Below are 25,039 nucleotides of genomic sequence, written 5' to 3' on the forward strand. Positions count from 1 at the left end.
GAAAAACTTTTTAATTCCTTCCAAGGAAAATGTCCTGGATAACTCCATGTTTTTTATAATCATAGGTACGTTCTCATCCTTACTCATTCATTACCAAAAACAAAGACAATGATGACAATTTATTCTTCATAGATGCAAACATCTCATCAAAAAAGGCAGAAGGGCAAAACACAAATTATGAGGACAGAAATGAAAACAATACAATTTTCAAAGATTTTTGTTCATTTTTGTTTTTATTTGTTTATTTCACTGTTTATATGTTTATCTCGCAAGAGCCTACAGAAGTGAGGGAAATTATCTGCAGGCTAATTTTAAACAACACAAGAGAGAGATTAAGCATTAAATATAAAAAATAAAACTTTTAGCTTACTTGCTAAACTAGAAAGAATCTTCCTGAAACATGTCAGTTAATCTGGTCTACAATGCATTAATAAATGGAGAACGTGTGTCTCCTCTAACAGATACTTCAAACATCGTGTGCACTACCAAAAGAGCTAATCAGAAAGTTTTCAAGTCATGATCCCCTGGACAGACTAATTCAAGTTCCTTTTCACCTGAAGTTAGAAGAGCAAAGGCTGTAAAAGTAAAAATATCGCCATTGTTCTCAGCAATCTATGGGTAAATCCTACAGGTTCTGAAAGTCTTTTCAGTAACATGAACCATGATTTCCTGGCAACCTCCTTGCTTAAGTGGCAAGTAACTTTTGAGGCTGGACTTCTCAGTCTGTGGCTAGAAGCAAGCTGTAATTCAGCACTGCTCCATCTTGGAAATCCTCTTCTGAATGGAAGAAAGTACAGCAATGACCTTCTTCCGTGCAATATTGCCTGCAGACGCAGAGACACAAGTCTGTGCTAAAGGTCACTGGGCAGGTACAACTCTCAGCCAAGACGCCAGAAACAGATTAAAGAGAAGAGAAGGAAGTGGAGGTCAAACATTCCAGTGTACAGATGCTATTCCAGATGAAATATCAAGGGCTTGGGGTCTAGAAATGGATAGTATGTAAAAATGAGGTAACCAGGTATTGCTAATATTTAGAATTTAAGACGTGTGTCCCACAACTGAAGACAGAGCTGAAGGAAGCTCTGCCTGGGATCGATCTATTTGGATCTCCCTTCTGAGCAGCACTCTTAGATATTATATTCCCATCATCTACCGTATCTAAACCTCTGAATACATAACTCATATTCAAAATGATGCCTCTGACACCTCCAAGGTCCTGGAGGGTCTCCCAAATCCAAGAAAGGTCACATAATGCCTGGCGTTATTTTGGCATTAGCCTATATTATATAATAATTATTTAAAATTCAGTAATCCATATTTGGGCTCAACAATAGCTCTATCAATCTTATTGTTTTCCTAACTAGAGCACCCCATTCCCCCAATAGGCTTGGTGACAAGAGTTTATTGTACAACCAAAACCCAAATGGGGACAATGGGCTCTTGAAATCCAATCTCCCATGAGGAAATATCACCCTAACTCCCTGATGCAAGATCACCAGCCTGTTTCAATGCAACCTGAATTTTTCCTACAGTGGCATCCTCATGAAGACCAGATGTCCAAACCCCTAGTTTTTTATAGGATTTAGAATCATTTTTCACTTAACTGGCCCTCCACGTGCTTACGGTCTCCTGTATGCATTTGTCCCACTTGGGCTGGCTGTTGAGTCCCCGTGGGGAATCCCAGCTCTGCCTCCCAGCCTCTCCTTTAGGGACTTGGAAATGGAAGGTAGTGCAGTTCTTTCTGGCCATCTGCCAGGTTTGGGACCCCAGGTTTCTTGGGATAAGTTCGACTGGCAATTTTAAAGAACTCTTCTGCTGCATCAAGAGCAATAAGACGGTCCTGCCAAAGATTTAAAAATACAAATGTTGTCAAGATGGGAACAAAGCCACGTCAATGGGAAAACAATCTAAACACGACCATACACCCAGCCTAGAAATAATCATGGGCAAGCAAAACACATCTTAAATTTTTCTCAACAAATTTAGAGATATCCCTTCACCCTTTGCTTACATTATTCAAGAAACACTCTACATTCTTAGTGCCCTTTCAAACCCTTTGTTAATCTTAGGTTATGTAAACAACGTTTCTTGAATCTCTTTGACCTACAAGTGATTCAAAAAGCTGACTACGTAGCAGAATTAGCTGGAAAGTACAGATTCTTTTTTTTTCTTAATTTTTTAACGTTTACTCATTTTAGAGAGACAGAGACAGAACCTGAGCAGGGTAGAGGCAGAGAGAGAGAGACACACACACACACACAGAATTGGAAGCCGGCTCCAGGCTCTGAGCGGTCAGCATAGAGCCCGACCTGGGGACCAAACCCACAAACCGTGAGATCACGACCTGAGCCAAAGTCAGACGCTCAACTGACTGAGCCACCCAGGCGCCCCTAGAAAGTACAGATTCTTGAGCCACAACCGAGCCTTAATACGTCCGAGTGCAATCCAGAAATCTGCACGTGTAAAGCCCTTCCTGTGGTTCTGATGTAGCTAGACCCTGGAAACCCGTTCACGACATGCCAGCCTCATCTGCCAGCTCAAACTGGGTATTGCCGGCAGTGCTGGAATAAAAAATTTAGAAAAACATAAAATAACAAAATAAAAATAAAAAATAAAATAAAACAAAATAAAATGCATAAAAATAAAATTAAAATTAAAAAATACACATAAAAAAATCACACCCACTTGGGGCGCCTGGGCAGCTAAGTTGGTTAAGCGTCCGACTTCAGCCAAAGACATGATCTCACCCTTCCCGAGTTCGAGCCCCGCGTCGGGTTCTGTGCTGACAGCTCAGAGCCTGGAGCCTGTTTCGGATTCTGTGTCTCCCTCTCTCTCTCTGCCCCTTCCCCACTCACACTCTATGTCTCTCAAAAATAAACATTAATTTTTTTTTTTTTTAATCACATCCACTGGGTGGCTCACTTGATTGAGTGTCTGACTCTTCATTTTGGCTCAGGTCATGATCTCAAGGTTCAGTTCCTAGGATGGAGCCCCAAGTCAGGCTCCGTGCTGACAGTTGAACCCCTGCTTAAGATTCTTTCTCTCTGCCTCTCTCTCTGCCCCTTCCCTGCTCACATTCTCTCTCTCAAAATATATAAACTTATATATATATATATATATATATATATATATATCCACTTACCACAACAAAGAGATATCTCTCCGAGAGCTCCCAACTTGCTGGAAAAATATTGGTTTCCTCAGCCAATCTTAACAATATCTCCCGAGCTTTCCTTGTGTTTTTGGAATCACTGATGGTGCTGAGTTTCGTCACTGACAACAAAGAGTCTGCTTCCTTTTGAAAGCCTGTGGGGAAAAAAAATGTATCCCTCGTGTAAAAGCAGTCACAGGACACGGTGGTCCTGCAGGAGATTAAGAAGGCACCCAAATGTGGGTTCCAAACACACAGCGGAAGCCAAGGCACCTCTCCATGTGCTACTTTCCAGGTCAGTATGATCAGCGGGGTCTTTAATTAAAGCTCATTTGATGGGCGCCTGGTTAAGCCGGTTAAGCGCCCGACTTCAGCCAGGTCACGATCTCGCGGTCCGTGAGTTCGAGCTCCGAGTCAGGCTCTGGGCTGATGGCTCAGAGCCTGGAGCCTGTTTCCGATTCTGTGTCTCCCTCTCTCTCTGCCCCTCCCCCATTCATGCTCTGTCTCTCTCTGTCCCAAAAATAAATAAACGTTGAAAAAAAAAAAAAAAAGCTCATTTGAGGTTTCTTCTTGTTTAATTTTCTTCCTTAGCTTTTGCCTCAGAGGTAAGCCTCAGTTTGCTTGCTGCCTTTTTTTTAATTATTATTTTGTGATTGAAATCCTCCCTCCCAGTCCCTACTCTGCACCTACCTGCCTTCACAGTTTGGGAGCTACAAAGTGGCCCCCACCTCCAGGCCTCCTCTTCCCCAAGTCCTGATTCCCTTCCCCGGGGCAATAGGGTTGCCTGGTTAAAATTACTCACCCAAAATATGAAAGACTCAGCAATTTATACCCTCCCGGAGTAACTAAAAAGGAGACAATTAGCTCCCAATAATATTGGGTCAATTAAGAGGGCTAGAGGTCCAGCCCATCCCACTATATCCCAATAAAGCAATAGGGTAAGCAACTGGGTACACCATGCTTGAAAAGTTATGACGCCAAAGTGAGTGTCATGGTGTCTTTCAAGGCAGAAGGATTAGGGACTTCAAAACTGATAAATTCACTTTTATTTTTTAAAGTTTATTTATTTTGGGGGGAGGGGAGGCAGAGAGAGACACATGTTTACAGGATCATGACCCTGGCAGAATTAACAAAATCAATACCCAACATCTGTTCTGATGCCACAGGTGTTTATCTGAACTCTGAAGATTTTCTACCTTTTAGTCCTTCTGTAAGTCTACACTGAGTTTTGCTGTCTCTCCTGCAAACAATATTTCTTCCCACCTGCCTCGTCTTACAAAGCTACTACTAATCGCCCAACCACGCTCCTCTAATTCAATGACATAATCTAATCTAATCATAGTCATAATCTAATGCCAAAAACATACAATGGCTTCTAATTCAATGACACAATCTAATCTAATCATGATCCTAATCTAATGCCAAAAACATTCAGTGGTAGTGCCCACACGACTGCCCTGTCCTATGATACTCCATTCTGAGGACAGATGGCATAACGCATGGCAAACTATGTCCTCAGGACATCGGTTGGTGTAACAGAAACATCAGATGTTTATGCTTGAGGATACAAGGCGGATAGGATTGGGAAAATAATTAGTACACAGTAGCTTTAACCAGCCAGTTATCAATATGACTTTTATAAAAACCATGCAGAAGAAAGGGAAGAGGAATGATCACCGCTAGTTATTTGTATCATGTCATAATCACTTCCGGACTCACCTAAATCTTCTAAAATGCGTTTCCACCTATTCCTCACTTCCCTTCGAATCTGTCGCAGGGTGTAGATATCATAGTTGAGTTTTTGCCACTCCTGTAGGAAAATAAAAATTCAGTTTTATTTTTATCCTTTGGCCTACACTGCTATCTAATTCCCAAACATACGCTAGAGACATGTGTGGCTCTCCTCTTCACTAAGCATCAAAACCTTTCTTATTTTTCTTTAATTTTTTAAGTGTATTTACTTATTTTGAGAGAGAGAGAGACAGAGAAAGCAATAAGGGGAGGGGCAGAGAGAGAGAATCCCAAGCAGGCTGACAGCATGGAGCCCCACACGGGGCTCGAACTCACAAACCGGGAGATCATGACCTGAACCCAAGCCAAGAATCGGACGCTTAACGGACTGAGCCACCCTTTCTAAAAGGAGAAAGGTGCTCCTTCAAAACCGTTCTAAAAGGAGAAAAGGACACAGGTGAGAAGAGAGTCAAGAGGAATCCGTCAGCTACCAATTCTGGGGAATGTGCTGTAGTGGGTGATATGACATACTGTATACATAAATGATCCTAATTAAATTCCTCACATTGCCTGGTCTCTCCGTTGCAGTGATCTTGCCTGTAAAGTGGGGATAACAATAGTGATGATTTCATTCAAGACTTATAAGATTAAAGGTATGTAAAAGCACAATGTCTGCACACAGTGAGCACCCAATAAAATCTCTGTATGACTAGAGCCATTTTGTACATGAACAAACTAAGGCCCACGAGTTGGTACTTGAATCCAGGTCTGACTCCACAGTTCATGAGAAAAATGACACATACAAAGAATTTATTTCTTCCTTTATTATCAGAATAAAGTAGACCCGGGAATCCCAGGCATCTTGATTGACAGCCAATGTTTTTTTCACCGTATCTCAGCATTCCTCTCTTTCCCTTACATTCCATGACAGGGTGGATCTTTCAAGCATTCAGCAGAATGATTAAAAAGCTCTCATTCCGAAAACTTCCATCTTATGGGCAGTGGGCCAGCATGTTGGTCCCAAAACAGAACTTGAATCTTTCAGGAGTATTAGAATCTTTATTAAGCTAAGTGTTTCTTTTAAATATCATGGAAATTTATTTTTAAGGAGCCTTATCGATACAGAACAGTCATCTTATAGTGTATACCTTTTCCTTTTAGCAAAAACATTAACCACACAGCTATTCTAACCACAGCTTAAAAGAACATCATTCTTAATGTTCAATTTAAGACTCAAGTATGTGATATGCTGACTCGTCTAACTGCACATTTCAATGATGCCACTATTTCCCTATCACGTTCCCTTCAAGGCTGGCCTTGCTCATTGCTAATCAACTTTCTTGACTGGTTAAGATAAATTGATTTAGCTGCCATTCCCAAATATTTATAAATACCACTTTGAAAACGAAAAGCCAGCAAAATAAAGAGTGTTTTGTGATGACTGCATCTTAGATCTTGTAGCGAGGGATATGCCAACAAAAGGGCACAGGATTTCAGCTATCCCCTACTGGAAACAGTAAGGGGTGAATATGAGTACTTTTTCCTGGCCCCCTTCTATTTTTTTTTTTTTTTTGACTGAAGGAGTCTATGTACATATGTGGGCAAGACTCTGTGGCAACTGGGGTCAGGGATAAGGTCTGTGACCCTGAAAGAAAGCAAGGTTAACTGGGTCATCTCAGAAATATGAAACCCTCACCTCACCTTTAGCATCATGTTAAATCCCATGATATACATAATCCCTACAGAGTAGAGTGTATAAATTGTGGGGGGAAAAACTCAAGTATTGTCATTTTCATTAGATGGGCCTCAATGTACCAAAGTGGCCATTCAGTATATAGCACCTTGGAAAAGAACATGGGTGCTGGAGTCATACTGCCCAGGTTTGGGTTCCAGCTCCATTATTTATTAACAGCCCGACTTTGGGCAAATTCAAAACCACGTCTAATGGCCTTGTATGCATAGAGGGATAATAATGCTACCTACCTCATAGGCTTATTCTGAGGATCCAATGTGTTAAATTCAAGCCCTAAAGGTGGCGTTTGGTGCCCATTCTCCTCCAAATCACAATTAAGAAACAATCCTCCAGGACTCAGGATGACTTCTTTTGTGAGGATCAAGGATACACACATTCTATTGTACGGTATCTCATTTGTGAGGACCTCCAGAAGTAAAATTTCTCTGCTCTTAGCAGCAGGTACAGCTTTACTTTTCCTGAAAACTGTTGCATCATTCTGGACATTGTGAATTTTATAACTCATCAGTCTCCAATAGGTGAAAATACAGAGTCCTTTCATGGAAAATTGATAGAATTTCATATGCATTTTTGAATGACCGAAATTTCGAGCTACTCTTTATGTCTTTATTCATGTTTTGGTTTTTATCCCTCATTTTCTGGTCTGTGCTCTCTCACTGTCTTTTCATGTGAGTTGCTTAGGTCCTTTCTGATGGAAAGAAGACCGTAAATAAATAAACTATTACACAGAGCAGCGTCGCACTGATTCTCAAGGAAACGGACCCTCCTTCAATGGAAAGTGATGAGATTCTCAGTCACACTTGACTGGCGAGACCCTACATGATGGATCCTCAGACCTCAAATTATGAATCAAACCACTAGGTGGCTTCATTAACTTATGATTCAAGGTCTCAGAGGCGTTTTCTCATCCTAGGCTGATGCCTTAGAACTTGTTTCCTCAACTCGATGTGGCCAGATCTTTGTTTTCAGAGACCCAGCATCACGGGGTCATCCAAGCTTCAGACTTTTTTTTTTAATATTTTTATTTATTTTTGAGACAGAGACAGAGCATGAGCAGGGGAGGGGCAGAGAGAGAGGGAGACACAGAATCCGAAGCAGGCTCCAGGCTCTGAGCTGTCAGCACAGACCCCGACGCGGGGCTCGAACTCACAGACTGAGGTCATGACCTGAGCTGAGGTCGGACGCTTAACCGACTGAGCCACCCAGGCGCCCCCAGACTTTTTTTTTTTAACTTTTCTCTTCTTGCTGTCCATCTGTCAACTATTTTGCTATTCCTAAATGCCAACACTTAATGTCACACGAATTCATTCTGTTTCAGCGTCTGTTACTCTGATAAGTGTTTGATGGAGAAGCAACACTGTGACATTGAAATATCTGCTAAGGATGGATCCGCACACGATTCATCAACTGACTTGCACGTGGTAGGTGCTTGTGAATGGAGGTGGAGGTGAAGATTAATGGAATAAAACCCTGCATTTCATATATATGTATTATTACTGCCTTCTTTTGACAGAAGAGTCATGGATAATCACATACGAAAGTATCTGGAAGTTCTGTGCAAAATTTAAAGTTCTAAAACCAGTAGAAGCATGGGTAGGCCTTTAGCTAAGAATAGGCTTTTGATAAAATAAATGATGAGAGGAATTTGAATTTGTCTTTACCATATGAACCCAGGGGCGCCTGGGTGGCTCAGTCTGTTAAGCATCTGACTCTTGATTTCAGCTCAATTCATTATCTCAAAATTCATGAGATTGAGCCCCGCTTGGGGCTTCCTGATGGCAGCTCAGAGCCTGCCTGCTTGGGATTCTCTCTCTCCCTCTCACTCTGTCCCTGCCCCACTCACAATCTCTCTCTCTCTCTCAAAATAAACAAACTTGAAAACAAATATGACTCCAAAAAACAGAATCTAAATCTAAATGCTACAAATGGTGATACACAAAATCTTCCTCACAACTAAAAAAACTCACCAACTCCCTGGTTCTAGAGATAAGCAAGTCTCATGGTGTCCGTCTACAATTTTAACTCGTCACAATGTGTTTTCAGATAAATAACTCAAAATTAACAAAGATCAATTAAATCTTCTTCACAAGTGAGCTGAAATTGAAATCCACTAGACATCAAAAGTTGAAGTCTTATTTTCTAAAATAATCTTTTGTTTGTCTTCTCATAAAATCAGATGTAATATGTTGTGCTCGTCAGTGGTCAGAAACTTTAACAATAAGTAAATTAGCAAAGGCGTAATAAGAGAAATAGCACAGAATGGATTTCATAAGACACTTGGGAGCCAAGTCCAAGTGAAAGACGTGATTGAAGCGAGTAACTGAAGGTGCTCAAAGCAGATTCTTGATGAGTCTCTCCTCTCTGGTTGTTGGCCCATCAGATTCGAGCCAGATAAGAAGCCTGAGGCAGAACAAAGGTCCGTCTCCTGCAGCCATCAACAGCCAGCACACCTCCAGATTTCACTCCCATGAGCTCGGCCTGACCTTGAGTTCTGACAGAAGCTCTCAGGGCCATTTCCTCATGCACAAAACAAAAACCGTTCATTCTCATCCGTACCATATTACGTGACATCCGTGAGGTTGTGGACGAATGGGACAGTTTAAAAGTATTTCACATTTCTTTCTAAAAAAGGTGATTTATACATGTAGAGAAATGTACTCTAATAAGAGGCTACATATATTTATTTATTTTGAGAAAGAGAGAGAGAAGCGAGAGCATGTGTAAATGGGAGAGACACAGAGAGAGGGGGAGAGGGAGAATCCCAAGCAGGCTCCACGCTGTCAGCACAGAGCCCAATGTAAGGGCTGGATCCCATGAACCATGAGATCATGACCTGAGCTGAGATCAAGTCAGACACTCAACTGACTGAGCCATTCAAGCACTCCAGCTTATATTTAGTTATAAAAAGAATAGAATCACATAGAAGTAAAAACTCAAAGAGGGGCACCTTGGTGGCTCAGTCAGTTAAGCGTCCGACTTTGGCTCAGGTCATGATCTCGCGGTTCGTGAGTTCAAGCCCCGCATCGGGCTCTGTGCTGCCAGCTGAGAGCCCGGAGCCTGCTTCTGATTCTGTGTCTCCCTCTCTCTCTGCCCCTCCCCTACCCATGCTCTATCTCTCTCTCAAAAATAAATAAGCATTAAAAAAAAAAAAAAAAGAAACAAAAACTCAAAGAGGACATAACGGTCTAAAATGAAAACTAAGTTTTCTTTCCCATCCTGTTTCTTGTCTATTCCTCAGTAACCACTTCTTCCTCCTCCTTCCCCTCCCCCTTCTTGTTCTCCTTCCTCTTCCTACTCCTCCTCTTCATCTCCTACTCTGGTAGCTACCTCCATAACTCCAAATATTAGGCTTACATTTTCAATTTCTCATGTATAAACTTTAAACTTTCTTTGTACTGTCTGCTACAGACAATGAGTAATTTAGTTTCTCTGTCTCTCTCTCTCTCTCTCTCTCTCTCTCTTTCTTTCCTTCCAGATCATTCTCTAACTTGACTTTTTGACCACCTGGTATAGACAAACACAAAATTATAATAGGTATATATATATTTGTTTTACTGAAAATGGGCCCCTAAACGTTTACAATATTTTGTAATGCTGTATTGCATTAATCCAAATACTGATCAAAAAGAAGTGATAATCTCTGTCCTCTGCACAGAACTAATGGGGAAATGCCCGAAGAGGCATTTTGTCAAACGGCAGCACGGCCAGGAGAGTACCCAAGACGAGATGAGGTGAGGTGCTTGGAAACCAAGTCGTGGTGGCCTGGCTGACAGATCTGCAAACTAGGGGGCTTTGGGAGTATGTGATAGCATCCTTCAAGCTTAAGCAGTTGCTGTAAGGTAGAAAGATTCCTTTTCTTTTCTCTATATACACTCAAAATGCAGGACTAAGACCAACAGGTAGAAGCCCCAAGAAGGAAGATCAAAGTAAGAAGAAACTTTCTATTCAGAATGAAGTCTTTGTAAGATAATGAGCCCTTCATCATGGGACCTCTAAGGGATACTTTCTATAAGAAATAGACCACCGGTGACACTTGAACAGCTCAGGGATTAGGAGTGCCAACCTCCTCAGCAGTCAAAAATCCATGTATCACTTTGATTCCCCCAAAACTGACCTACTAATAGCTTCCTACTGACTAGAAGCCTTACTGATAAGATAAACCATCGATTACCACAAACTTGGCATGTTATATGTATTATGTAGTGTATTCTTATAACAAAGTAAGCCAGAGAAAAAATAATATTATTAAAATAGAAGAAAATACATTTACAGTACTGCACTGCATTTATTGAAAAAATCCCTTAGATAAGTGGACCTGTGCAATTCAAACTCATGTTGTCCCTGGGCCAAATGTATATAATTTTAAATTTCTAGAAATAGAATTTCTATAGGCTCTTTTGATGTAATATTTTTTCCTATATCAACTGACAAAATCCAAAAGGATTTGAAGGCATTTATAAAAAAAACAGAGATAGATAGATAGATAGATAAGTAGATAGATAGAATGTTTATAGAGCACTTACTCCTTTCCAGGCATCACTCTAAGCTCTTTACACGGTTTACTCAAGTAATTCTCATAACATGTGTTACTCTGGGCAATGCATATTATTATACATCTCAAGAATGAGGAAACTGAGGTAACTTGCCCGAGTGCATACTAGTAAGTGAAACCTGGGACTTCACATCCCGGCTTGTGGCTGTGGGGCCAATGCACTTAGCCACTGTCCACATTACCCTCTAAAACAGGAAGGGAGGGCTGGGTGGCCAGGTGGGAAGGGAGCGAAGGAAGTAGAGGAAGAGAACAAAAGAACAGCTGATAAGAGAAGAAACCAACCTGAAGCCACAGCAGCTGTGCCTGAGGAGGAACCAAGAAAACACAATCGAAGTCTTGGGAGAGAACTTTTCTACAGACAAAGTTTTCCCAGGTTCTAGCCAAGAAGGCTACCAAACCCAAGAACATCTTTTGCAAGGGTTGGCTTCCTGGGACTTAATGCTCTGGTCCTTCCTTTGGGGACTTCAGTTCTGTCTCCTGTCCGGAGAACAAGCGGAAAGGAGCTCAACCCCCTCCCACTTTCCCCCACCCTTTCTTCCCCACACTCCCTCCTGTCCCCCCTGTTCCCATGTCCTCTCTGAGGAGGGAGACAAAGACAAAATCGTCCCCTTCAAGGCGCATGGAGGCGAGTGGTGAGGGGTAGCCCAAGCTGCAAAGGTTTGAGATTCTGAGGGCCAAGGAGAAAAGGTCAATATTTTGGCCTGAATGGTGTCTGTCTGCAACAGAGAGCCATGAAACTCCCCATACTTTTCTGAAACTATGCTTCAGGCTCCAAGACTGAGGAAAACCCTAAGTTTCTCAGACTGACCAGAGGTACTTCCCCTGCTCCTCTCCCTTGCTGCCCCACCTCTCAGTCTGAAGGGAAGCCAGCCACATTATCCCCCCTTCCTTGGAAAAGTCCCTGGAGAGCATGCAGCCCTGTCCTGCCACACTTGCAGGATTACAGGGTTACAAGGATGCCTGACTCAGAATCCCAGCCACGTCCTCCCCAGAGCTCACATGACAGACGGCTGGTTCAACGCACTCATGTGATGGGCTTCCTCCTCCCAGAGTTAACCAGCAGGCAGCTTTAAACAGACACCCAAAAGCTTGGCCTCATGTGCCACATCCAGGAAAAAGGATTTTAGAAGGAACTGGCTCACTCTTCTTAAAAGGACAGCTGGGTCACTGACGCAAGCAGCCCCTCTACCCCGCTGGCTTCCTCAAACTCCATCCCATTCCCCAGGCCCCTCCCTCACTGCCAGATGGCTCGGCCCGGGGAGCTTCCACTTGCTGTTGTCACTTCCTCATCCCCCACCCACTCACCAGCCCCGGGCAGTCGGCCCCCGTCAGATCCATTACCCACAGAAAGCGCTAAGGTGTTTTCCCCAACTTCTCATCTCACTAGTGACCAGCCAGGGGTGGCCCATGTCCCCTCCCGTGGCCTTCGCCCTACCTAAAGCATGGATTCCTGATGGCCAGCCCCTTGTAACATGCCTCTCCGGAGAAAGGGAAGAAGGAACGCACCTCTGAGAAGTGCCCACTCAGTGCAGGAGGCATGGACTCATCCACCAGCCTCCATCCTGATATTATCAGAGGTCCGGTATCTCCCTGGAGTCTGCAGCAGCAGGTCCGAGATTTGGGGTCTGCTGCCTCTAGAGTGCACCCCCCAGCTGATCTCCCTGCTCCCGCCCCCCTCCCTTTCCTTGGCAGCCTCCTCTTCTCCCTTTGCCTCTTCCTCCCTTGCCATTCTGCACCAAGGCTCTGTCTTGGGCCTTCTTCTCATCTCCATCTGCCCGGATGATTTCCCCCAGCGTCTCAGCTCTGTAGGTTACTCCCAGTCTCCTACTTTTTCCTGACCCCAAGCCTCAGCTTCAAGTCTCTCCTGGCCCCTCCTCGGGCTGTCTGTCTACAGAACCCACGAGACTCCCTGCCAGCCTCCCCGAGGCAGCGCCCTCCCTCCCATGCGCCAAGCCTCGTTCTCTGCTGCCCGCTCCCCTTCAGGCCAGCCCTCCCAATCCAAACCAGTCATCTGCTCCTGCTGATTTGCCCTCTGCCACATGATTCCCACTGCGTCAGCCTTAACTGGACTGCATAGCTGCAAACTCACTGATCCCTCTGCTTCCAGAAGCTAATGTCTCCCAACCAGCTGTCTTCAAGCGCTTTGCTCAAAAGCTTTGGTGGTGCCCCACCTCTTACTGAATAAAGCTGCAATCCAGATCAGGTTCGCCATGCTCTGACTATCCAGTCTCCTTTGGCCACATCCTGCCACACGTGTGAGCCCCTGCCACACGGGACCACCAGTCTATTCTTGAGCACACTTTGGACCTGTGTGCCTTTGATCACGTTCACTCACCTACTCACCAAGCCATCTAAATCCTATTTACTCTTCAAGGTTTGGCTCCAATATCACCACCTTCAGAAGCCCTTGCCTTTCTAACCAATCGAAAGTAATTGTTTTATCTTTTGAAATTCCTCAGCCCCTTTTTGAAAACTGTTGTAGAGATATTTATGGTATAGACATTGGTATAAAGGTATTTGCAATGTCCCCTTTGCTACTAGATTGTAGGGTCCTTGGGTACAGGAACCTGGATTCATCCCTATCTTACACAATTTTCTGTACACAGCAGTGCCCCATGGGGCTTCTGAATTCAAACAAATATGACAAGTCACATCAAAACTAAATTCTGCCAGTGACTCAGTGCCTATTTTAATCTAGAAACCGACACTAAATCTTATCAGAAAAAGTCACTTGGGTTCTCATCCATGCCTTTTGTGGACAAGGCTGGATTATATAACCAAGATATGTTGATTTCCCTATTTTCGGGAAATGATAAATTCGAGAAAGATGGAATTAAACAAAATAATCCAGTCACCTCTTCCATTCTGTGCCTGATCAAGCATTTGATATTTGAAAAGTTGTTTTCACGTATGTCTCTTTACATGATAACAGCTGTTGAGGCTGCCCTGATGTCAGGCTCCCTCCCAGGGACTCTCCAGGTGTTGTTCTGTCATCATCAAGTCCAGGGACAGTTTTATGGGGCCCTTTCTAGCCACATGTTAAGAGAGGCTCTGGGAGTTTAATTAACTCAGTTGAGATCCCACAGCTCTTAGGAGGAGAACCTAACATTTAAACTCAAGTCTGTCTGACTCTATAACCCATGCTCCTCCTGGTATCCTATGCTGCCACTCAATTAGGCCCAAGTTTAGCCAGCTACATTGTCCTTTCCGGTCACCAGTATGGCAACTGGGACACAAAGAAAGAAATGGAACATAACATGCAGAGACTTCCATTCCAAACATGGCTTTCGGCACGGCCGCCCAAGTCCAGGATACACAGAGGCCGCCTCCTCTGTCTCAGTCTACCCCTTGTCGACACACTCCTCGATGCCCTGCAGCCAGAGGAAAGATCATGCGACCACATCCCAGGGCAAGGGTCAGGCTCAGGAGACCTGGGCAGGAAGGGAGGCCACGGTCGATTATACAGAGGAGCTTCCTTTAAACACAGCTGGTTCTGGACCATGTCAAGGCCACCCACCCAGGAGGGGCATCCTCTTTCAGGACTATAAAAGCCTATTTTCTCCACCTGCCAGATATGGTGTGTAAGTGAGAAAGATAGGATTGTATTTCACTGTTCCTAGACATCCAGGCCGCTCATTAGCCCTCTGCCTCCACCTCGGCCCAAATGGCACAGGATCAAATGACAGAGCAGAGAAACTCAGCATAATAGAGGATAAACAACAGATGAGATGAACCTTGGAGAATGGGGTAGTAAGGAGTGGTGGCCAAGGAGGGCGCAGGGACCTGGCACTTAGGGCCTTGGGGGCTCCAGGGCCTGGAGGGGCCTCCAACTGCTCCCAACAGTGGCTGGCTTTATCGCTACAGCCTGGACATCTCAACAGTCTGGAGCACTCACTCCAGGAAAGGTCTGTTTGTACCTAGAGTCTACAGAAATGAGCCTTTTCAGCTGGGGAGGTCAGGGTCCCGTGCTATTATCTCTCTCCACGTTTGATCAGACCCACCTCTTTAGTGACGTAAGAACAAAACTCTTGGTTTGTTACAGATTTGCATCTAGCTCTCCTCCCTACTGGCCTTCCAGAGCTATCTACTTGCCCTTCTTCTGAATCCCAGGGAAAGCTGGGCCTCAGTGGGGTTCACAATACCCCCAGTCTAGGACCAGCCTGCTGGGCTGACCACTAGGCCCTGAGGCCACACCCCAGATGCTCTGATACTTAAAAGATAGTAAAGCAAACCTTTTCTAAGGTCTGGCAGTTTGGGCAGCCTGACTCTATATACTACTCAGAGTCTCAAACCCCTAACACCCATCCTGGAGTTACTGCTTGGAGCACCTCGGAAAGGGACATCCTTACCCTGGTTGCTAATGCTGTCCAACTGCAATGCTCATGTGTTTTGACCCAGAACTAAAACTAGAATTTTGACCTAGAACAAGTCACACGTAAATGCCAAGCAATGCCTTTCCAACTCTCCCTGTTTATTTTTATGCCACAGCTCCACTGGAGTTCTGGAATCAGACTGCTTTGCAGCCAGAGGCCCCTGACCTAATTCTTTATCTGGTTTTAACCAGATTAAGCCAAAGGCTAGCTCACAGCTCCTGCTGCCAAAGTCTGCCAGCAAAGCCATGAAACGAACTGGACTTCTGAGCAATGAGATTGCAAGTCAGTTTTGTCTAATTTGGGGGGTCCCAGCCCACTTCCGGCTTCAGAGTTAGGAGAAGGGCCAAACTCCGGATGTGATTTGGCTGATGCTGCAGGTGGGAAGAATCAGAGCATGGAGTTTGCATGTGACATTGTTATTCCTGATCAACTAGCTGGAACCAGCTCAGCGTTCTGCTGCTCTCATCACTGTAGGGGGGGACCATTAGTTGCCATCACCAAAAGCAAAGAATAATAAGTCTAAATTCCTGTTCATGGAGAAGAAAGGGGGACTTAAATTTCTGGCAAGGCAGAAATAACTAAATCATTCAATGACGTTAAGCAGTGTACCCTTGAGGAAGGCTGCGTCTTCCAAGTACGGAGGCAAGGTTAGATTTAAGGATGGGTTGTCTGAATCCAGAGTCTAGAAGACACGCGCGATCCAGCTACCTTCAGCATCCAGCCCTGTGCTGTCCAATTCGGCAGCCAGCTGCCCCGCATGGCTAGTAAGCACTCTGAGAGCGGCTGGTCCGAATCGAGTGGCTAGTCTGTTCCTTTTATTGCTAGCGTGTCTTTCAGTTTAACAAAGTGCTTTCCACCCACAATCTCAGTTAACTGATACCTACACCTACACAAATGTCCTATTACTTCTTAAGTACCTCCAAGACAACAGAAAAGTATATCATTTGACTAAATAAGACCCCAAAACTTTTACACAGCAAGGAAAGAAAATAATAACACAGACGTAAGCAACATGCTGGGGAAGTGTTTGATACAAATAATAGCTAGGGGTTAACATAAGATGAAAAATCACACTAGTGAACAAAGAGTCATCAAGAGAGAATTCACAGAAGGATCAATTGGGGAATAACACCTGCACTTTAAGAATTCTCAGTACAATAATGAGTTTGGTGTTGCTGCTGTTGTCTAGCTAAATTATCCATTAAACATAAAACGAGAATGTCCAAGGCTGGGAAGGGTGTGAAGAAAGGGGCTCTTTCATTAAACTGAGAGTTACAGGGGCACCTGGGGGGCTCAGGTTGAGCTTCCAACCTCGGCTCAGGTCATGATCACGCGGTTCATGACTTCCAGCCCTGCATCGGGTTCTGCGCTGACAGTTCACAGCCTGGAACTTGCTTCGGATTCTGTGTCTCCCTCTCTCTCTCTGCCCCTCCCCTGCTCGCTCTCTGTCTCTCTCTCTCAAAAATAAATAAACATTTAAAAAAAGGTTTTTTTAATTGAAAGTTATCAAATTGGTGTCATTTTATTTTTTTCACAAACAGTGACAACTATTTGGCAATATGTTTCAATATATATAAAAAGGGGTAAAATATTTAATCTAAGAATTGCAGTTACAAGAGTCTGTCCTGAGGAAATAATCTCAAATACAAAAAATATCAATGCAAATAATGTCCGTGAAAGCACTAACTGGAAATGCAAAAAGGTGAAGACAAAAGACGTAAGATACATGAGTCATCAGTGTTAAGGCAGAATATTTATTTATTATAATATATATTTTCGAGACAATTATATACATAATGTATTATATTGTACATTTGTATATACATGCACATATATGTGTGTTGTATAAATATATGTATGTATATATATATATACATATAGTGTGTGTGTGTATATGTGTGTGTGTATATATACACACACACACACACACACACACATACATACATTGCTGTCTCAAAAAAAAAGAAGAAAAATGCAATAAAATAGTATACTAATATTTATCTCGGGGTAGAATTATGTATAGGTGATTTTTTTCTCCTATGTTTTCCAAATTTTCCACAATGGTTACATACTTCTTTTATAATCAGAACAGAGACTTTAAAATACCTAAGGAAGACTATTTTTACAGTTTCCTTTGTTAACCCCACCTAATTCTACTTACCTCCCAAAATGAAAAAGTCTAGTTATGGGTACTATTCTCATTTGAATTTATTTAGAGAAGTATTTACTATGTTCTGGATGACAACTGACAGACCCTACACAACTCATATGACTTCAAATGAATGCTGTCAAATTGAAAATCCTGTGGATAAATTTGTAAGCTCCTGTGTGTATGTGCGTGTTGTGATACTTAGCTGAAAACACTGGCTCCTGTGGGGCATTGACTCTGGGTTGCAGTATCTCTGCCAGCTTTCAAGACGAGGAGGGAGACAGAAAGCAGGGGAACAGAGTGAGGACAAGGGCAGGTGTGTTGACAAAGAAGCCCCAGCAGAGCTGAGATTACCTGGGGGTGGCAGGCAGTCAGAGGAGCCAGGTAGAAACACAAGGAAGAGAAAGGAAGGGAAGAGAGAAATCAGGAAGTTATTATTCTTTTTTAAAAAGCAAAAGCAAATCCAAATGTTTCTCATTATTTTTTTAACCCAAACGTTTCTTCTTGTAGGGGTAACTTTTTGTAATTATTCTTCCTGCATACCTTATCACAAGGGACCCTACTAATAATTGTTCTTTATTTATTTGAAAGCTGTCAGCTTGTTTATTTCTCCCTGGCACTGAAACTTATCAGTCCTTTCCATCTTCGCCCCCCCCCCACCGCCCCCCGCAGAAGGAAGGGTTTAAAGCAGGTGGCCAGTGATCCGTTCACTCATTTGGGTGTGTGTGTGTGTGCGTGTGTGTGTGTGTTTTGGAGGAGAGGTATGCCCCCCCAAAAAAGAAGTCCCTAATTTCTTTATCAACCGAATTTCCTGGTAACTAGAGGTATGATATCTGCTAGGAGGAAGAAACTGTATCTATAGAATGCCCTTAGCAGTATATCTCTGGCCAAAGCATTTCTTAGACTCAAGACACCCAACATCTTTGGGGTATTGCTCCCTGGAGCCATAAGCTACAAAATAATGACGGGGTATAAAATGGAGCCCTTTCGCAACTTAAATGCTTTCCACTATGTGAGGTAACCCAGTGAACCTCATTTACACACATCTAGTACTGAGTCAGAGGTGCATGTCCTGTGGGGGAAGGGCATCCTGGGGTGACCTTCTCAATGGACCAGAATGCTCTCTGCTTCATCTGAACCTCTGGATTGCTTACGTCTTTGAAAGTATTAGCAAACCTTGATACTGGCTGGATAAGATCTACGATCCACGTGACTCTGATTTGACAATCTATGATTTGCTCACCCCACCCCTCCCCCATCACTTGACTCGGAAGTTCTAGTTTCTCCATATGTTCATTGTATACTCTAGACCTCTAAGTTATTGATATCCTTTTTAAGACCTGGAACTGCAAACTAAACTACTGCCCTAATCACACCAAGCAGGTCTCCAGTATATTACAGCCCCACGAACACAACCCGAGTCCTACCGACCCTTCCACAAGAGGAAAAAGATGCTTACTCCCTTTGTCACCTGTCAGTGACAACACAGCCCCAGCAACACCTAGGAATTGTTATTCCAGTCCAAGCCTTACACAACTTTTTTCCTTACAATTCCAGCCTCCCATTCAGCATTCACTGCCCTCTTCTTATACCTCTCTAACCTTCAGCTTTGTCTCCAGGGCTGACTCCCCAACTCAAGCGTTTGGGGGCTACTCTGACAAAGCCTCACGCATGATGTGATGCCACAGCCTGAAGGCAAAATAATGGCTCAGGCAGAAGCAGTCCTGTAATTGCCTGGAAACAAACTGGCTAACACTTTTGTTTATAATTATCCCAGTCTTTCCTGGCTATTACAGACACAGGGATGACCCTGTGCCAAGCCAATTAGGAAGCTGCCTCGTGAATCCTCAACTCGGCAGCCATTTCCAGTTGTCAAGACCTTGCCTTCTCAATATCTGCTTGGTTCGTCATCAACATGGCAGGCGTTAGTTAACTCAAGCAAAGCTCTGACACAACTCCTGTGCAGTGGAAATCCCAGCATGGGAAGGGAAAACGGCGGTGTGCCATTAATCTACTACACATTCAATGTGTTTGGAAATTACAGTGTATTTTTTTAAATTGTGACTAATCTTACAGACAGGTCATTGTATAGTCATTTTCAAAAGGAAAAGAAAATCATCGGTAAATGAAAAATGTCTTGCACCCATAAATGAAAAGGCTAGAAGAGTCCTTCCGTTTCTAAAGAGGATCTCTTGCAAAGTATCACAAAGCAGGGCAGGGTCGGGGATGTCACAGGAAGTCTTCCTCAAAGGAGTTGGTTGTGTGCCCTTCATGTATGAAAAATTAGATCCACACAGGGGTGCCTGAGTGGCTCAGTCAGTGAAGCATCTGACTTTGGCTCAGGTCATGATCTCACGGTTCATGAATTCCAGCCCCGTGTTGGGATTCTCTCTCTCTCCCTCTCTCTCCCTCTCCCCTGCTCTCTCAATCTCTCTCAAAAATAAATAAACTTAAAAAAAAAGAAAAAGTAAATTCACACAATCATTTGAGCAAAGTCTACTGAGTGCTCAAACCAACAGCAAAGGTTGCATGATCTCAGGACAGGGGGTAAATGTTTTAGTGTTTACAAGACATGAGGCCTCTGCCACAACTAACTCAACTTGGTCAATGTAGCACTAAAGCAGCCAAAGACAATATGCAAACAAATGGACATGTTTGTGTTCTGATAAGCCTGGATTTGGCAAAACAAAACAAAGAAACCTGGATTTGGCCTGTGAGCCACAGTTTGCCTGAAATGTAGAGAAAAATGTGGCACGGAGAATCAAATCGCCCAGTTTTACTCTCCGAAATGTCCAACCCCCTCAGGTCATGATCTCACGGTTCGTGGGTTCAAGCCCCACGTTGGGCTCTGTGCTGGCAGCATGGAGCCTGCTTGGGATTTTTTCTCTCCCTCTTCCTCTTAATCTATGCCTCCCCGCTCCTAAAAATAAATAAACTTAAAAAAAAAGAAAGGAAAGGAAAGGAAAGGAAAGGAAAGGAAAGGAAAGGAAAGTCCAAAGCCCATTGCAAGCACAGTGCATGTATCTTGCTCAAAGGACATAAATGAAGTCTAGCTCTGTAAGACACAGGAGTAGGGGAATGCAACACTTAATGTTTCTTGGGCTAAAAGCCAAGTCACTGATCCATAGTTCACAGGCCTTTAAATATGGGGACTTTGAGATCCTGTACTTCATACCTCCCACTGATAGACGAAAAAACAAAACAAAACAAAACAAAAAAAACAAAAAACAGGCCCAGAGAGGTTGTGTGGTCTGCCAAAGGTCGCACAGCAAATGAGCAGTTCAGTCAGGAGACAGAGCTGGGCCTGAATCCCAGGAATCCTTTCTGTAGCACCGCCCTCCTCTTCCTGCCCTATGAAATAAACATCTGCTTTCCTTTTTCACAACCGCTGCCAAAGCCCCCGGGGTGACAGGGTAAAGTGGATGAGCTCTCAAATTTGTGCCGGCAGGAGAGTCTTTTTTCCAAATGATAGCTCACATAGAACCCCAGTATAAAACATGTGAGAGTAAAGGTGCCTCTCTCCCTCTGCCTGGTCAGAGCTCGTGGGGCACCCTGAAGGGATTGTGAGGATCAAGGAAACCAAGTAAAGACCAAGCAAAGAAGGAAAATCCTTTCCACACTAGGACGGAGGGATGGCAAAAGAGCGAGTGTGGGGAAGGGCAGTTCAAATGTGATTTTATTTATCGCCTGCCGCCCTCTCCATACTTCCAGTTTCCAGCACTCTCTCTGCTACTTTTCAGTCTTGCCCGGATGCCCAGGGCCAACCACGGTAGTGCCCCTCTCTCTCAACCTCCCCCTCCATATCCCGCAATTGTTAGTCCTGGGTTCCATTCCTTTGAAAAAGTAATTTGGGCTGACCCTTTAATGATGATACTAATGACACGTAAATTAATTTTTGCTAAGACATAAAGCAATCAGTCTCTGACAAGAATTCATGTATTATTGCTTCCAGAGATCAGATTTGAGGGTTTTTTAAAGTTTATTTATTTATTTTGAGAGAGAGAGAAAGCACGAGTGGGGGAGGGTCAGAGAGAGAGGAGAGAGCAAGAATCCCAAAGCAGGCTCCACACTGTCAGAGCAGAGCCTGATGCAGGGCTCGAAGCCACGAACCATGAGATCATGACCTGAGCCAAGGTTGGACACTCGACCGACTGAGCCACTCAGGCACCCCCAGATTTGAGTTTTAAAGGGCTTTTGCAGTAGCACAACACAGTGTTTTTGATATTATGTGGGGTGACTTTTCCAAAGATGCCTGGGCAGGAGCCGGGGAGGCTGCCTGAGGTAAGGAAATCTTCACCCAGAAAGGTCTTAACTTCATCAGTTTTCTGGTAGATTTCATTGGCGGGTGGGGAAGAGTTCCAACTCTATTTTAAGAAGTTTAGAAACCACAGACAAGACACCAAAGCATTGGCCCACGGTCAAGTTCTCAGCCTTGATGCCAACACAGAAGCTATTCTAAGGGCGTCAAGAACTGCGAGGCATCTGAGATTTGACTCCCTTACAAGGTAACAAGTTCTCCTGCCACAGTTTCATGAGATACGGCAAGAAAAAACCCCAAGAGATTCCTGGTAAGAGACAAAGGACCCAGCAATAACGGGTCGGCACTTTTTATGGTCGTTTCTCCGAGCTCCAATTCCAAAGCAGGAATGGGAAGGGGGTCAAATAATCCCTGCACACACAGTAGGCTGTTTTATAGGAAAGGAACCCTAAACTGAGGGAACCTGAATTATTTTGTTTTATTTTATTTTTTAATGTTTTTTTTTTATCTTTGAGAGAGAGAGAGACAGAGCGTGAGTGGGGGAGGGGCAGAGAGAGAGGGAGACACAGAATCAGAAGCAGGCTCCAGGCTCCGTCGAGCTGTCAGCACAGAGCCCTACGTGGGGTTCGCTCTCACGAACCGCAAGGTCACGACCTGAGCACGCCCTGAATCTTTCATAATGAACAGTAAGCCTGTCTGCCCTTTGCTCCAGAGAGACGGCTACCTACATCTCCCAGGCTGTTCACTATGTAAACTTGAAAAGACAGTCCAGAACGAAAGGCAGGCAGTGCTTCCTGTCACAACGTGTGCAGAAATCAAGAGACCCGCGGAGAATTCTCTCCCAACGTTCAAGGCCAGGCCTGCTTAGGACTCCCAAGGAATGCGAGCTTCCCAGATTGGGAATAACAGGTCCATAGGAAAAGAACAAATCTTGCACAGGCTAAATGAGCATTTTTTTACTTGTTTAGTTTAGAAAATGCTCCCCATTCCTCTTAGAATAAAATTCAAAATCCTCGCCATACCCCAGCGGGCAATCCTGGTCTGGCCCTTGCTGGCTTCCCAGTGCCACACCACAGAGCCCCTTCCCTGTGTCCCTCTGCTGCAGCCACACGGGTCTTGCTGTTCCTGGCACACACCACGCTCCTTCCTGCCTCCGAGCCTTAGAGTCTGCCATTCCCTCTGCCTGGAATATTCTCCATGAGGCTCACTCTCTCACCACACTCAGGCCTCCCCTCCCCCACCCAGAGTCACTTTCTGTCTCCTCAGATTGTCTTATCTTTCTTCAAAGTGCTCATCACAACCTACTTTTTCTGTATCTGTTGTCAGTCTCCCCTCAGTACAACATGAGCTCCCCCTGAGGGCAGACCCTTTGTTCACTACTTGCCCACAGACTCTACATCTGACCAGCAAAAGAAACAACTATTTGTAATCCTATCAATGGCATACCTACCGTTATGGGTTGAATTGCAAATTCCTATATTGGAGTACCTAACCCCCAGTACCTCAGACTGTGACCCTATTTGGAGATCGTGTCTTGAGAGAGGTAATCAAGTTAAAATGAGGTCATTAGGGTGGGCCCTAATCCAGTACAACTGGTGTCCTCCTAAGAAGGGGACATTTGCCGTGATTGGTTAAAAAAACGTCAACTGCTATCCACCCTTGGAGGGAGGAATTCAATACAAAATCATCGCTCTGAAAACACGTCGGTGTGTGCTCTTTCTAGTTTCTACATACCCGAAGGTGCTTTCTGTTCCCTGAATGTCACTTTAAAACAGGTAAAAAGATAAATACTATGTCATGGATTAAAATGTTAAGGTGAACGGGCACCTAGGTGGCTGAGTCGGTTAAGCGTCCGACTCTTGATTTCGCCTCAGGTCATGATCTCACCGTTCATGAGTTCCAGCCTGCGTGGGACTCTGCACTGATAGCTCAGAGCCTGTTTAGGATTCTCTATCTCCCCTTCTCTCCACCCCTCTACCCCGAAATAAATAAGTAAACTTTTAAAAAATTTAAAGATAAAAAATAAAATGAAACGTTAAGGTGAGAACGGAGGCCTCCACGAAATGCTACATGTTTCTGGATGCGCAGCCATCAAAAGCCTGGATCCACCAGGGGCTGAGCCAGTTCCTCTCAAGGACCAGAACCTCACCTGGATCAGCTGACATATTTACATAACAACAAGCCACAGCCGGCAAGCAAAAGGAATAGAGGGATGGATGAGACCCACAGCGGTCTGCTGGTGTCCCTTCCCAGTGGTTTTGCACAGACCTGCTCTAGGCTTCGGGTGGCCGGAAACAGAGTCGGAGGGGATCGGAAGCAGGAGGAACAAGAGAAGAAAACACCTTTCAAAACTAGGGCGGAGGAACAGGTGGAGCGAGTGGTATGAAGGGCAGTTAGTGTTTCAACACCAGCCAAGGATCTGCCAGCTAGACGGGAGATTGTTTCTCAGATGTCCCTGCCTTACCCAACACCAATGGGACAGCAAGGACACCCCAGCACCCCCAGGTAGTTACCCAACATTCTTGTGCAACTCACAGATGTGTTCTATGCTGCCTGCCAGCTCACGTCAGGGTGAACCCCTCTAACAAGTCAGCCCCTGGGCCCCACAAAATCCTTGGGACATGAAGCCATCTGGCTCCTCTGGTGCCTTGGCCTCCATCCCTGGGGTCCTCATGCAGGACCTGTCCCTACCCCAGAGATCCTGCATCTCAAGGCGCGGAGCAGCACTGCCAACGTGGCGAGGCTGTTCCAACCCCAGTTCCGGAAAGACCACAGACCACAGTGACAATGTGCACGGACGTGTTTGGAAGCCCCGCAAAAAAGCACTGAGTGGAGCTTCCTCATCTTCACAAGTTGTGATGAGTTTGGCTTCCCAAGTTCCTCTTTCAAATCATTCACACTCTCCACTGAAATCCTCTGGCTTTCTCCTAACACCTGCTTCTTACTAACTTCTAACTGAGCTGAGCCTACACAGTAAATGGATGTTTAACTGGGTGGAAAGAAGGGAGAAAAAAAAAAGGGAGAAGGAATGGGATACTCAGCAGGGGAGAGCCTGGCCTGGTGGGGAGCTAA

General features: G+C 44.4%; 1 protein-coding gene across 2 annotated transcripts in view; it reads right to left on the bottom strand.

Moving 5' to 3' along the window:
* Window positions 1–212: 212 nt before the first annotated feature.
* Window positions 213–25,039, bottom strand: part of MREG (melanoregulin) — a 63,791-nt gene continuing 38,964 nt past the window's right edge. For both annotated transcript variants that reach the window (XM_045034455.1, XM_023259667.2), the window contains exons 3-5: window positions 4,871–4,961; window positions 3,143–3,306; window positions 213–1,840 (exon numbers count right to left, since the gene is read on the bottom strand). In XM_045034455.1, coding sequence (XP_044890390.1) covers window positions 1,706–1,840; window positions 3,143–3,306; window positions 4,871–4,961 — 390 coding nt within the window. In that variant the 3' untranslated portion in view covers window positions 213–1,705. The remainder of the gene's footprint in view (window positions 1,841–3,142; window positions 3,307–4,870; window positions 4,962–25,039) is intronic.

Source organism: Felis catus, chromosome C1 (assembly GCF_018350175.1).
Source record: "Felis catus isolate Fca126 chromosome C1, F.catus_Fca126_mat1.0, whole genome shotgun sequence".
In the NCBI taxonomy this organism is placed as follows: Eukaryota; Metazoa; Chordata; class Mammalia; order Carnivora; family Felidae; genus Felis; species Felis catus.